We start from the raw sequence: 15,653 nt of genomic DNA, 5'->3' as shown, positions 1-15,653 counted from the left end.
TAGTCATCCAGAAGTTCAGATCCTTATCCAAACTTCCTTGGTCTGGAGGGCTCATCTCTGCGCACTTTAAGGCAGGCCAGTAATCCTAATAGATCTATCCTGTCTATTTCGGTGCTTCTGCTTTTGGCAAGAAGTAGGTAAGAGGTGTATGAAAAAGGGGAGGGAGGAAAGAAAAAGAAGCAAACCTTTCAAGACTCACTGGGGTTTGGGTTTGCCTCAAGTTTGAGGCAAAGTTTCGTGCCCATTTTTATTTGGCCTGAACCAGCACACCCAACCCTTCGTTTCCAAAAGTAACATGGAAATGTGGAGAGGGTTACCAACTTTTTCAGGGATAAATGTAATCCCACATGACTGGCTACTTAAAAGGCAAAAATGTTGTTTATGGTAAGGTACAAAGTTAATGATACTGTGTATCTAGGCACAAAACCAACGTTAGAGAAGAAGGTGAGAAAACAGATCTCAGGATGGCTCTGTTTCAAGTGCACAAAACAGAAAGCGTTGTAGAGATAAGTCATCATAATGTGTTTTTTAGGGTCCCAAAACACAGGTAGCCACATCTTAGAAATCTCTGTAAGCAGCCTGAATAGGCATTGAGAAGGAGCCACCAATGGACTGTCCAAGGTGGGTCCTTCCAGGTGAGAATTCAGATACTCATGTGGAGCCACGTGGGGAAGCTTGCACTGCTGTGGCTCATACTGTAGCAGTTTGTATACGAACAGTCTCATTCTCCCAGGCAGTCAGCTAACCTTCACAAGCACTGAATTCATAGACATTTTTGAAGATTTAAAAACGAATATTTTGTTTTAACCAATATTTTGCACTTCTATAGCACCTGCTATCTGTGGATCTCAAAGTACTTTATGAAGATGAATGGATCAAATGCTACATGAGGTAGTTAAATGTTAACCTTACTTTTACAGAAAGGCAAACTGAAGCACAGAAGGGTTTAAGTGACTTACTCTAAAATCACACAGAAGCCTACGTCAGAGGCAGGAATTAGACTCCAGATCTTTCAACTTCTATTCCTGTGCTACAACAACAAGCCCATCTTTCCTCAGCTTCAGATGCATTTCCTTCTTTTGACATATTTGAACTTCACAAGCCAGTTTTGTATGTCTAAAAATACCACCATATTAATCAGTAGTGAGAGCGAGAGAGATTCAGCCACTACCAGGCTCCCGTGATACCAAACCATGAAGCAACAACAGCTTCACGAATTGCAATAAAGACCCTATACACACAAGTAACATGTCCAACTCATTACAAAGGACCTCTCCTTCAATCCGGAGTTGCTTCATTTTCTCAGTCTCCTCAAAGTACTGAGAAAGATTAGGCAACAGGTTGGCTATTTTCTTTCTACATAATACAACTGGACTGTAAAACATCATGATTTAAAAAAAACAAAAACAAAACACATCAACCCACAAAGTACAATCATCCCTATTATATAATTATTTTAGCCAAAATAAGCTAGTAATGGTCCTGAACATTTGGAATAGCCACAAGATTGAATATGAAATGTAAATTCAAGATAGGAGTGGCAGAAGCTCCCTAAAAGTGGGGGGCCACCAGTGCCCAAACCATGCCCCCACCCTGTCCCTTCTCCATGAGGCCCTGCTCCACCTCTTCCCCTTTTACGACTGGTAAAAAGTGATGGGGGTATGGCTCCCCTGTTACAGAGCCCCTGATTCAAGAGGGATAACAGCTCTGGAAAGTCAATCCTTCACTGTGTGGTACGGAGAATAACTTCTTAAACCATAATTTTTATCTAACCTACATTTGGGAGGTAGGGAACATGTACATGAGCTACAACCTACATCTAGTCATTGCTTTATGCAATTCAAGGAATTTTCTTGAAGTGAAAGTTAGAGCAAACTCCAATGTGCCTACCAGTGACCCTGGCTTAATGAGGGCCCTACTCACCCGACTATTTTGATGGCTCAGTAATAGCTCAGGCTCTAATATATTTCATTCTAAATTAGCTGTGAGGTAAATATTTTTTAAACTAGAAGGCTCAGGACATCTTCATATTAGATCCACTGTAGGAGGCAGACAGGTAGCACACCAGGATGGGGTATCAACTATGGAGAAGGTGATGAGGTTTTTTTGATGAAGGAGGAAAAGTCACCCAATCTTCACCTGTTTCCCCACAGCCAACCAATTATTTTCCCTCCATCAGCTGGCCTTTCCCAGTCCAATGTATATATTTTTAATTTGAATATTAAACAAAGTTAAGCCTTTTCTCAGGTGGCTTTTATTGCTGAACTCTTTTTCTAAGACAGTTCACTTTTTTTTTTCTCCTTTAAGAACACGAAAGTATTGGTCTCTTAACTGAGGCTCACCCAACTACAGCGCAATTTTGACTACTGGGTGGATCTAATATTTGTTTCTGTCAGAGGGATTGGTCAGAAGCATATGATATGCCAAAATATTTATTTTACATGTAGTCTGAAACTTCTGTCAGTAAGTGCTTAGCTTAGTATAATTTTTAGGGCAAAAATTCTAGTCTCTGGTCTACATTGCAAATCTCTACACTCATTCTGCTCTCCCTGCATGTGTAGAAATCCTGAGGGAATTCTAAAGTTTCATGAACACAAGAAGAGCAAAATATCAGTACAAATTAGCCAAGTGCTCGACAGAGCAGAACTCTAAAGTAATATATATATATACCACATCCCCATCACACCCCGTTTCAGATTTCCTTTGCCTTTTGATGATTTCCCAATAATTATAGAAAATAGAGAGGCGATTATTAGTGAAAGTTTCCAGTGGCTTCTCTCTGTTTCCCAAGACCAAAAAGTCTATAATTTGAAGTTCTGTAACAAAGAGAGCTTGAGGTTTTAAGATTTGTACTTTCTGAAACCGAAAGGCCTATTTGTATATAATGGCATTTGTTCTTACCAGCTGTTAGTATGGTTTTAGAACTCTGTATTAGACTGGAAGTTCTCACAATTCCTGAAATGCCTGTGTATAGAGAAAGGATATAAACACACAGATGTTATCCATCTTAGTCTTAAAAAAAAGTTTAAAAAAATTGCAAGTTAAATATTTTTCCAGTTATACAATAAAGCAGCCTGTAAGTAAAACTTATAATTATCTTAACAAAAACTTTCTATTTTGCTTTGTCATGCTCATTCAAGAATTTGTTCCAAATGCTCTTTTAAAAATTTTTTTATTCAACATGGCATTGTTTATATGAAAAAAGAATACTGAAGACTTGGTAGTAATTAATAGAGTTTGATTCCATTAATTCAATCTTCCCCATTATATTTCTGCACCCAGTTGCCCAGTCATGGGTGGTTCAAATCAATCACGTTTCCTCAGCATGCACAGTTTCAGCAGAGTTTTGTCATTTTATATTTCCCTGCCTGGGCTTGTTAAAGAATTGAACAAGCTATTTCAATATGAAATTGTGTTTTCACATTCTGTTTTACACCCTTTTCCCCCTATCCCGTGTCAGTCTTATCTATTTAGATTATAAACTCTTTGGGGAAAGGCCTGTCTACTTCTCTCTGTTGACACATTGCCAAGCACAATGGATCTTCATTCTTGGCTAGTCCTTAGACACCGCTGTAAAAAATACAATTAAGAATAACAGTGGCTGTAAAACAAACTTTCAAAATTGTTTAGTCTATTTTAAAACAGCATTTAAGTTGTATTATGCAAATATACTGTCTAAATTATAACGCACACTTATTTGCATGAACTTTTGTGTGCAACACAGCCTTTGTACACTATCACATACTGAAGAATAGAAGAGTATTGGTCTCAATTATAATGTTTCCATCTTCATGTGCATTACTTTGCTGCATTACAAAGTAAGAAGTGAGATTTTTCAGAAACAGTTTTTATTAAAACTGTATAATTAAAGTTTATTCTTCTTGACTGGAGAAATGTGGGGAAATACCTGCGCATAAAGAAGAAAAATGATCACTGCTCTCACAGACTCACTATGGGGTCCTGGACAAATCACAACTGTGCTTGTTTCATTATTTTCTATGTCACAGTGTTGCAGCAAGGATTAGTTAGAGCTTGTCAAGTACTCTGAAGATATAAAGAACTGTACAAATCCTAAATATTTTCATTTATCTACACAACAAGAACAGCATTGGCGGCAGCAGCACAAGCGTCTATACATTAACCTGCTAACATGACTCAACGGTTTTTTTTGCCCAAAGTTTGATGTCTCTCCCAAGACATCCCACACGTGTGCTAGTTATAATGTGAGGATTTTGCAGTTTGTTGGAGTTATTCTTCCAAATTCAAATGAACTGAGTAGCACAATACACATTTGCATACCACTGAAGCTCAATATTTGATTGAAACTATGCCTTTGTTCTGACAGGCAAGACAGCCCTGTCAGGCAACCAGAAAATTAAATGTTCTAATTAAATCAAATTCTTGTTTAAAATGATTTCTTTTAGGATTTGAAACAGGAACTTAATATTTTTCACTTGTCCAAATTAACATGGAAAGTTGATATAGAAACATGAAGATTTTTGAGAACGTTTGCATCTATTGTATCCTAAAATTAAGCATTTGGGTACAAGGCAACATCTCCGAATTGTAATTTCTCTCTTCTGCCTCTACCCCTCTAAATTGATGGGCTGAATTCTCTTAAGCTGCTTCCGTGTAGAACAACAACACTAATTCTTAAATATATCACTTCCAATCAGAGACTGCCTCTCATGCACCTACAGACCTACCCTGATGTACTACTAATCCACAGTCAGGGTCATGGGCCACTTTCAGTAAAACCTCTTCCACATCTCTGTTCTTCCCAGGAGGGTCCACAAAAGAAGTTATCTTCTGTTGAAGAGTCCTCGGCAAAGCCATTAACTGCATGAATTGACCTTCTGGACTTTTATCGATCTGAACATTACAAACACAAAAAACAAGGAAAATTGTGAACTCAATCACATGTAGTAAAGATGGTTAACACAAAATCCACATGTTTCCAAAGTGAGCACAGAAGGGTTTTGGCTATCTTTGATCCCTGCTAAAGCTGTGTTGATCATAAAGCTACAAAGTTGCATATATATGCAGAAAGATAATGCAGTCTATTACATGTGCACATACACAGAGCCATGGGCAACAGAAGTGAGAGCTCCCACTGCTTTTCCAGAGCATAATCTCAACCATGACCTTGAAAGGCAACCTAAGTGCAAGATTCAATTTTTAGGTAGCCATCCAATTTGCACATGCTATCTTGCTGATAGTGCAAGCAAGTCAGGACCACAATTGCTTATATGCATTTTTAATTTACTCAAATTACTCTTAAATAAAATACATGCAGAAAACAAGGAAAACAAATATAATCTCAAAGACCATGGAACTGTGCTGAATATTCCATGTGCTGAATATGTTCCATGTGCTGAATAAGTTCAAGCATTGAGCAAAATTATTAATGTCATATATAGGGATTCGCACTATTTTACGATTAGTTTTCATCAAAACTGTTTGAAAAATCTCTCTTTCATCTGCATTAAACTTTGCATCATGTCAGGTTTATGTAATTTGCAGGAAATGTTTTGGTCAACACCCTTTTCTCCACATTTTTAACTTTTTTAATTTCTGAACTTACTACTAAGTCTTTTTTTTAAAAAAAAAAAAACCTCTCATCCAAATAAGAGATTCCATTCTTCAAAGCAACAGTTCACTTAAAATATTTATTCTATTGGAAAGTTCCTCCATGCACTGAATTAAGAGGAGGTAACTGTTATTGGGCTGCAACTTATGGTTTTGATCACTATATTTCAACAATCTTTAGAATGTACACAAGAACGTGCACACTAGGGCTGAGTGAACAGATTGGACAGGACAACACACTCCAGTGTTGTGATGCAAGTCCACAATCACCTGCAACATGGGATGAGGGGTAATTCAAAAGGGCCGGCATTTTCATCTGGTACTTTCTGCTCTGATGATGCACTTTCAAACCAAAGTGTTATTCTTGGTCATCCACTTCCTCCACGGCATTCTCAGGCTACCTGAATTCCAGGGATGGACTTCTGAAGTATGGGCTATGGTGGGATGATGCCAGGACTCAGTTTGGGTTTGGTTCATTGAACTGTGTGGCTAGATCTCAAACTTCTTTGGGTTCACTGAAACCTAGGCTAATTTGGTCGCAGATAGTGATACTTAGAATTGGACAATAGATCACTTACTTGTTGCAAACCACCTGTTTTTGGCCATCATACTCCATAATCTGCTGCTTCTGAATGGCAGTCATCAAGCCACCTGTTTTAAACCAGCCTCCTCCCCCTTGCCAAGACTCCCTCATTCAGCAGCCATACCCAATGAGAGGTTGAACGGCAGTTTACTGTGCATGAGAGCTAAACCTCATTCTTATAGATTGGTATTTGTGCCAAGTTTGCTAATTGCTGGAAGTAGTTGAGTAACAGAAGCATAATAAATGTAAACGAGAAAAACTAGAGAAATTCACACTGGTGCATTGTGCGATTCTTGCTCTCTGTCTAAGTAATAAAGCAATTCCACTTGTGGGTTTAAAACATACAATGTAAACCATTTACCTCTAGCCTGCCCAGCTGGTGCTTATACACCACTTGAGGGCACTCCTGTAATATGTTACTGTAGAGCTTCTGAAAATGGGGCACATTTTGTTTCACTATGTTTAGCACCTTTGACCTGTCTTCTCCAATTATCATTCTGAAATCACCTAAACCAAGGAAAAAAAAAATAGTTAACTGACAAAAAATCAGAAACAGAGAACACGAAGCCATGGAACACACAGGGGATTATCATGGCATAGAATTAGATCCAATCATCTGAAGCTGTTTATGCTCTGATTATTCCAAAACCACATGCACTCCTCAATGAGGATTGTCTTCTAATAATGAAGTACTTTTCATACACCTGCCAGCTCAAGGAGAATAGCCTAGAGATGGCATCTGGTTCACACCATACTGTGCTTCCACTAGCCCACTGTGCTGACATTTTTACTGAATTAAAAAAAAAAAAAAACCACACAACACCATTAAGTCAATCCCATCTCTCTAAAATGGCTGAAAGGCCCAAATCCTTAACAAATGAAGTTCTTAGCACTCACATGACAATTTTAACAGACAGCCAAGTGTAAAGTTATACTGAGTAGTGCTGGTGCTTTAGATCCTAAAATAAGCACTTTAGAAATACCATAGGAAGAGAGCAAATGCTTTGCACAGAAGTCAATGGCAAGTGCATGCATGTATCTGAGGGCTGAATTTAGACCATAGTCAGCAGCAGTGTTAGATCACATGACTAGGGTCACATTTCTCTAGGAATGAAATGCTTTGTAACGTATGTTAACACAACAAAGGACTGAATATCTGTATTTTAGTATCTGTAATTTACACTTTTACTCATTTCCATCACCCCCCCCAATTTCCTTTTTCAATACATACTGGATAGTCAGTCCATGTAGTTCCTAATCCAATCAATGGGTTTCAATGCATAGCAGACCCACTTGGCTAGCTCTGCAGCTCCTTCCCCTGCTTGCTGATGCTTCTAATCATCACATCCGTCCTGTCTCTTGTCCTTCCCCTCCTCCATTTATAGGAGGATAAAATTTTCTCCTGCTACATCCCTGAGGTGCAAAGTTCTGGGCTTCTCTCTTGGAAGGCCCTGCTGCGCCACATGCCCTCTGGCCGTGTGCGCCCTCTGACCCTCGCACCCCACCCCTCTTGCTCCCACTCCCAACCCTGCACACTGCTTCATCTTTCAGCTACCATTTTTCTCTTCTATCCTCCTCTCAGAAATGAAGACACTACTAAGTATATCTTAGACATGGTAATTTTCTTCCCTTAGGCAACATTTCATGCCTTTGTGATCATAACCACTAATATATATGCTCACCCACTCTGATCAAACATTTGCCCTGCCCCCTAACCCCACTGCTCTTTTTCACTGGTAAGATTCTTCTGTTAAGCACTACACACCACTTAGTTTTTTCTCCTGCAAAACTGACATTACTTGTAATCTGGAAGTGCCTAGAGCAGGGGCTCTCAACCTTTCTGGACTACTTTTCTGTACCCCTTCAGGAGTCTGATTTACCTTGTGTACCTTCAAGTTTCACCTCACTTAAAAACTACTTGCTTATAAAATCAGACATAAAAATACAAAAAAAGTGTCACAGCACACCATTACTGAAAAATTGCTTACTTTCTTATTTTTACTATATAATAGAATATAAATATTATACTTAAATTTCAGTGTATAGTATAATAAGCAGTATAAACAAGTCATTGTCTGTATGAAGTTTTAGTTTGTAATGACTTTGCTAGTGCTTTTTACGTAGCCTGTTGTAAAATTAGGCAGATATCTAGATGAGTTCATGTACCCCCTGGAAGACCTCTGTGTACCCTCAGGGGTACACGTACCCTGGTTAAGAACCTCTGGCCTAGAGGGTCCAAACGGAAACAACCTCATCATGCTAGATACTGCACTCAGTCTCCAAAACAACCATCCAGGAGACAGAGCTCACTCTAATTTGAATTACTGCACAGCTAATAGTATTATGTGAACAGCAACAAAATCTTGAATCAATTTTTGTTTCCCCACACTCAAGAGCTGAATATCTCAAGGCAGCAATTTAGTTTTATGATTTAGTTTAATGGATACTATGCACTCCTTAGCCTGTTCTCCCACAGCCTCCAAAGAAATAGTCCAAACAGCTCTAGCTGAGAGCAAAACAAAGCTCCATCATGCCAAGCACAGCAGAACTTATAATCACTGTCTGCCCAAGATGCAGTGTGTCTCAATAGTTTAAAAAGTAACTCCATAAAGCTCATGAACAACTTTATTAGGTAAAGAAATACAAAGAATCAGTGTCAAACGTACCATGTAAGATACTGGTTGTCTCAAAGGGATTGAGCAGGCAATATATAAAACAAGTTTCATTTACTGGGATTGTGAAAATAGTCAAGATTTAATACAACAGCAACAAAGCAAATAATAGAATCATAGAATACCAGGGTTGGAAGGGACCTCAGGAGGTCATCTAGTCCAACCCCCTACTCAAAGGGGGACCAATCCCCAATTTTTGCCCCAGATCCCAAATGGCCCCCTCAAGGATTGAACTCACAACCCTGGGTTTAGCAGGCCAATGCTCAAACCACTGAGTTATCCCTTCCCACCTCATCAACATTCACCTAATTTCTCAAACATCCCAAAATTGAAATTTTACCACTTCAATTTTATTCAGGCAGTAAAGCCAGCTCCAACATTTTTTAGTCAAATAAATGATCTCCTACTTTTGTATTAACTGTATCATTACTTACGATAGTCAAGAATTATCCTGACCGCCTGTGGTCATTGCAAATCCCACAGCACTTTTCAGAGAAGACTCCATCAGATTCCAGCTGGGGTGATTATGTAACCCACTAGTAAGCGTGCCTAGCTAAAACACCCTTTACCACTTCACTTAGATACAGTATCCTTTTTTCACTTCATGATGGTTCAATGCGTAATACTTTTCACCCCAGAGGGTGCTGCATTTCAGTGGTGGATGAAGTGATTCATATATAACTTGTGGAGTGCTTTGAAGTCTTTTAAATGAAAACTTCTCTTATGAATAAACTCTTTTCTAATATTTTGGAAGAATGGAATAGAGGATTGCAAGAGGGAATATAGAATTACATGAGGATGGATTGTTTTAAAAACCGATAACTGCAAACTTGAATAGGATCTCCATAATTAAAATGGCAACTACATCTTTAGAAAAAGCTGTTGATAAAAAATAAGATGCTGAAGAATTTGATCACAAAACATAATATTTGACAAACAATAAATCTCTTTAGCATCTGTCAGAATACTGACTAGATAGACCTTACACAGCGGAGGACACCACGTGTATTTTCAGGCCTTTGAAATATTAAAATCTAAAGTTTGCTGAGGTAGCACATAATAACATAAGAACAAGCTCATCCCCTTATTATCTTCAGGCACAAACTAAATTCTCAAGTGTGTTTTCAAGGTCTCCTGAAACACAGCAACTATCGCTCAGCCTTACCTGAAGGGCATCCCAATATCTCCTTTGGAACCAAACTCTCATGAAGTTACTGGAGCATGAAATATTGTAGGCACAATGCAGTATGGTGGAACCTTGTTCCAGTTGAAATTGATAGAAAAACTCACACTGCATTCAAATGCAGGATCAGACCTTACACATCCTTCCTTAGCTCAACAAATGTATGAATAGTCACAGACTCACTGAGCCACTTCTATACTAGAGCTTACCATATATTAGACTTCCTATTATTTGTGGTATTATTTATGCAGTATTACAACTCAAACTACAAAGTATGACATCTTACCAAACAAAGACTTTTTTCTCAAGAGAAACTTTAAATACATATACTAACCAGAGTAGGAAAGTCCTGCAATCTGCATATAGAGGTCTTCTTCAGAGAAACTTTCTGGCAACATGAGAAAGGCTGCTGTGACTGCACTCTTCAGATTGCTAAGTAGGGCAGCCTGCAGCTTGCCATTTTCATTCTGTGTCAGTATTTTCACCTGAAAAAAATCAAAATATTTGGGAGCAAGATTTCATCAGGAAAATACCATTGAAGATAGACCAATAATTATTACTCAATCCAGTGTGTAAAAATAAACTACATTTATTTAAAACCATTAACATCATTATGACGTAATTAATTAACCCTAGAGCAGGGGTGGGCAAACTTTTTGGCCCAAGGGCCACATCGGGGTTGCAAAACGGTATTGAGGGCTGGGTAGGGAAGGCTGTGCCCCCGCAAACAGCCTGGCCCTTGTCTGACCCCTCGCACTTCCCACCCCCAGTGCCCCACTCAGAACCCCCGACCCATCCAACCCCCCCATCCCCTGACCACCCGCTCCCGGGACCCCCGTCCCTAACTGCCCCCCAGGACCCCACCCCCTATCCAACCCCCCCCCCCGCCCTGTCTCCAGACCGCCTCCCCACTGAACCTCCACCCCATCCAACCACCCCCTGGGACCTGCTGCCCCTTACCCAACCCCTCCCTCCCCCTGCCCCCTTACCTTGCCACTCAGAGCGGCAGGACAGGCTTATTTGAAAGCCTGGGAGGTAGGCGGGCACAAGCCGTGCTGCCTACGCAGGAGCATAGCTGCAGGAGAGGGGAGACAGCGGGGGGGTGAGGGGGGCAGCGGAGACTAGCCTACCCGGCCGGGAGCTCAAGGGCCAGGCAGGATTGACCGGTAAGCCGGATGTGGCCCGCGGGCCCCAGTTTGCCCACCTCTGACCTAGAGAGTGTCCATTTTCTATGTAAACGTTGCCTTTGCAGTACTAATACCGTATAGTCACAAGACAGCAATGACTGGAAGCTATTAGCTCTTCTCCTGTTTCTACAGAGCTCTTTGCCTTCCCCTCTTTTAGAATCAAATCCTGGGGTTAATCAAAATAACAATTCTGAGTGAGTGTTAAAAAGACACATCTGGTGAGGAAACAAGAAGTGACAGAAAACCTACTAGACTAGTGTGAGAGAGAAGGAAGGAGTGAATAACGTGATAAGAGTGGGGCTCTCTCCCTGGTAATCAGGAAACTCATTCTCCCTTTATCCTTAACAGGCACCCTTGTGGTTTCTTTGGTCATCTACCATATGACGGGTTAGGAAATCCACGAAGTAGACCCTCACACAAATTAGTTCTCCTCTTAGGGCTGGTCTTCACTACTGGGGTAAGTTGACCAAAGTTACGCTACTCCAGCTACGGGAATAACTTCGGTCGACTTACCCTGTGTCTTCACTGCGCTGAGTCGACAGGAGATGCTCTCCAATCGACTTCCCTTACTCTTCTTAGAGAGCTGGAGTACCAGGGGCGACCAGAGAGCGCTCCGCCATCGATTTAGCGGGTGTTCACTAGATAGTGATCATCAGATAGAGATTAATGGAGAGTCACACATGCAAGCAGTGTGAAACACGGTAGTCGAGTACGTCTATACACCTCTGAGAGAAGTTTGCTCTTCCAAGGCAAAGCAGTGTTATTTCAAATGATTTGACTTAACTATAGACCCTAACACCCTGAATAGAAAATGCATGTATTGGGACATAGGAGGCTGGTTGTTACCAGGATAAAACAAATCTTAATACAGAACCTTATGTCAACAAAGCTACTTTGGGCTACAGGAGAATAAATTTTCTTACTGTGGTTTCTAAATGCTCCTGTTGTTTCTGTTAGGCAACGCTGAATTGCTTTGCTTATAAGAAACAGATTTTTTAACAAGTGTGAGTGCTCCTGCAAAGCTACATGCATATTCGCAAGGGGTGACTATGGGTACAAGTCCCACTGAAAGTTAATGGGCTTGTGTGCCCAAGTTACTCAGGCGCTTTTGCAAATCCCACCTTGTGTCCACAAAAACCTGTCATTGGAGCGTACAATTTAGCAGCTAAGCATCTGTGTGATTATTTGCCATAACTCTGGTTTGTTTAAAGAAAAGTGGAGTTAGGAGGTGTGACTGGTGTATTGTGCATTTTTGCAAACACAGGCATTGTGCTATCCTTTGAACATCCTTCCCCAAATAGAGTACAAAGAAATACAAGGCCTCCTCCACCTTAATCACCTGTTCCTAATGGAACTTCCATATGATTTAAGAATGGAAAAGAAAGAATGAAAAAACACCCAAAATCGGATTCTGTAAATGAAATTAACAAAGGAATCATCTAGTTAAAATATTTAATGCCTTATGTAGTTAGGATGTGGACAAAGAAAGGCCTGACAAACAGATTACGGCTGAAACTCCACTTAAAACAGGGCTGAAATCAGAACGAAGTCCCAATACACTATGGCAAATGTGACAACATATGCTTTTTTTTTTTTTTAATTTTCCCCTGCATTTGAAGTGTGATGTAAAATCTAGACAATTGTTTTGAGGGTAAACTGGTTCACAGACGTTTAAGACAAATGTTTTTTATTTACCGTGCTTAATACTTTAGAGATATTGGCTTTACAAGCAAATATTTTAGGGTATTATTCTTCTCCCACAAACTACTGTATTTTTTCCTAGCATTAAAATTGATCTGAGAAGACAATGATGAAGTGTTAGACTACACTGGAAGAGTTACTGGTGAGCCTAAAATGAAGCTGAAAACATTTAAAACCATAGAACAAATTTTCTGAACACCTGCAGACTTATTCAAATGTGATCCACCAAACAACAACATGGGCTAGTCAAGGTGACAAACTGACTTATTGGCAATGCCCTAATGTTAGGGATTTTTGATCAAGCACTTTGGAAACTCACACTGACCAACTCAGAAATATATACTTTGCTCATCAATGCATGGAACTTCAAAATCTTTAAAAAGGGATTGGAATATTGGTCTGGGCTGTGCAAAGAAACTACTCACAAAAAAATCACCAGAACTTTAATTAATGGGCAGAGAATGAGACTGATTCACATGAGCATCTCATATATAAGTTTAGAGACAAAGTTAAAGAATTTCAGGTGACCTAGTCTGAATCTTTCATGTGAAGAAAGCAGATTCATTGAGAGGTTAATTGAGGGATAGTCTAGGGCAGTGGTGGGCAACCTGCGGCTCCCAGTAGCTGCGGTTCACCGTTCCTGGCCAATGGGACCTATGGGAAGTGGCGCGGGCTGCAGGGACATGCTGGTCGCAGCTCCCCAGCCACTGCAGCCACTGGGAGCTGCAGTGAACTGCAGCCACTGGGAGCTGCAGGCGGCCATGCCTGTGGACAGCCAACATAAACAAACTGTCTCACGGTCCGCCAGCAGATTACCCGGATAGGCCGCGCGTGGCCCACAAGCCGCAGGTTGCCCACCACTGGTCTAGGGCTCCTAGGTTCCACAGTATATAAATACATGTTAGGTTATCCTTTTACCTTCCAGGATTCTAGGGGCCTGAAAATTAGGTCTACTGCACACAAAAGACCATGTTAACAAACCATCAAGGTTGCAAAGTCAAGTGCTCGAAAGTGAGGAAATGCAAAATTAAGGTTGATAGTGCAACCTGAAATTTGGCTCCCTTCCATGTATGCCATGATGTGGATATTTTTCCCACAGGACCCCTGCCTCATTCATGGCACAGAATGGACAGTGCTCACTTAATGAATAGCTATTCAATGTTTTGTTTTCTCCTCGTTCAGTGGATGGCCCTAGAATTATTTATTCTTCTTATGTAATGTCTCCATCACTGGAGTTGTGCAACCATGGCAGCCCATTCTGTATGATCCTCTGCCAATTTCTTTGTGGATGAATAGTCCTTTTGATATACCCCACCCAGGATATCACATTGTACATCCAAGGTCTTTTTCTGCCTTGGGTTCTGCCATCAACCTGCCTTTCCAGTGCCTATAGACAAATCTCCCACTAAACCCCTTAAAATGTGCCCTACAAATCATATCTTTGTCATAAGATCCAGTGTTTGTTGAGTTCCAGTCATCCCAATGCTTTTTCGTTGGTTTCACAGTCTATCCATAATATTTTTAGAACCTTCTACACCACCATAATTTGAAGAATGATGCTTCCTGTATTATCTATTGTTTCAGTGTTTGTGTTTCACAATCATGATTTACCATACACCAAATACAAGTTTTTAGGATCAGAATTTAGTCTTCAGATTTATGTCCCTTTTGCTCTCGCTATTCTGGTGCTGACTTCGGTATCTGAACTTCCATCTTCTGTAATGACGCATCCTAAGCAGCAATAATTTCTCACCTGCTGTGCACTGTTCACTGGAATCTTACATGTTTTCCTAGGATCGTTGCACTTTGCCACAGCTTTTGTCTTGTCCACATTCAACTCTACACCATATTCTTTGCCTCATCAGACCTTCTTCTGAATCAGCCAACAGCACATAGTGAATGTTATTCACTCATTTTCCATACACCTTAATACCTTCTTCTGTTCCTTCAATTAATTGAACACTCAGTATAAATGCTGAATAAAGCTGGTGACATTACACAATCTTGTCTCATTCCTCTTTTGAGGTCTAATAAAGATCCTCAACCACAGATTAATCAAGTAAACCTGCTAATAATAGATGAAGACGTCATGGCAGCAATAAAGAGACTTCCAAATAGAAAAGGACCAGGTTGCGATGGAATAACGGCTGAATTGTTAAACAGCATAGAGAATGAAGGCTTGAAAGCCCTGTCAGAGGTAATGAAGAGTATGTCTGAGACAGGTGAATTGCCAGAAGACTTTACAACCTCACTGTGTAGCCTAATATTCAAAAAGAACAATGCTAAGGATTATAAAGAATACAGAACTATCAGCCTAATATCACATGCCTCTAAGTTGCTTTTGCAAGCTGTTCAAGACCTAATGCAAGGGAAGACTAATAAGGAAATAAACAAAAAGAAAAAAAAAAACACTTCAAACGGAAAGGGCATGATAAACACCATTACGAACATGAAGCTAATATTAGAAAGATCAACCGTTTCTGTAGAAATGCATGCTGCTTTGATTGTTACATGTATGAGTTGTGCTTGGTTGTTACTGTAAGTTTTCTCTATATATACACACAATGACACTGCAATATATATACACACACATGTAACATGAAAATGACCAATGTCAGAATGATACTTAATGAAGCTTTTATTCATCTCAGAAAATTCACTGAAATGCCACTTGTTCTAAGTAACATTATCTGGTTAGGTAGTACTGGAATTTTTTATTTTTTTTTAAAATCTAGCAT

At 40.0% G+C, this 15,653-nt stretch overlaps 1 protein-coding gene across 7 annotated transcripts in view; it reads right to left on the bottom strand.

Moving 5' to 3' along the window:
* The window catches only part of TAMM41 (TAM41 mitochondrial translocator assembly and maintenance homolog), a 176,572-nt gene that overhangs the window by 148,163 nt on the left and 12,756 nt on the right, over positions 1 to 15,653 (bottom strand). For all 7 annotated transcript variants that reach the window (XM_027818911.3, XM_037905900.2, XM_037905902.2 and 4 more), the window contains 4 exons: positions 10,362 to 10,512; positions 6,534 to 6,679; positions 4,707 to 4,872; positions 2,902 to 2,964 (listed from right to left, as the gene is read on the bottom strand). In XM_027818911.3, coding sequence (XP_027674712.1) covers positions 2,902 to 2,964; positions 4,707 to 4,872; positions 6,534 to 6,679; positions 10,362 to 10,512 — 526 coding nt within the window. The remainder of the gene's footprint in view (positions 1 to 2,901; positions 2,965 to 4,706; positions 4,873 to 6,533; positions 6,680 to 10,361; positions 10,513 to 15,653) is intronic.

Source organism: Chelonia mydas, chromosome 7 (assembly GCF_015237465.2).
Source record: "Chelonia mydas isolate rCheMyd1 chromosome 7, rCheMyd1.pri.v2, whole genome shotgun sequence".
Lineage (NCBI taxonomy): Eukaryota > Metazoa > Chordata > Testudines > Cheloniidae > Chelonia > Chelonia mydas.
The sequence above is the reverse complement of the archived record's forward strand: the minus strand, read 5'-3'. Positions and strand labels throughout refer to the sequence as shown.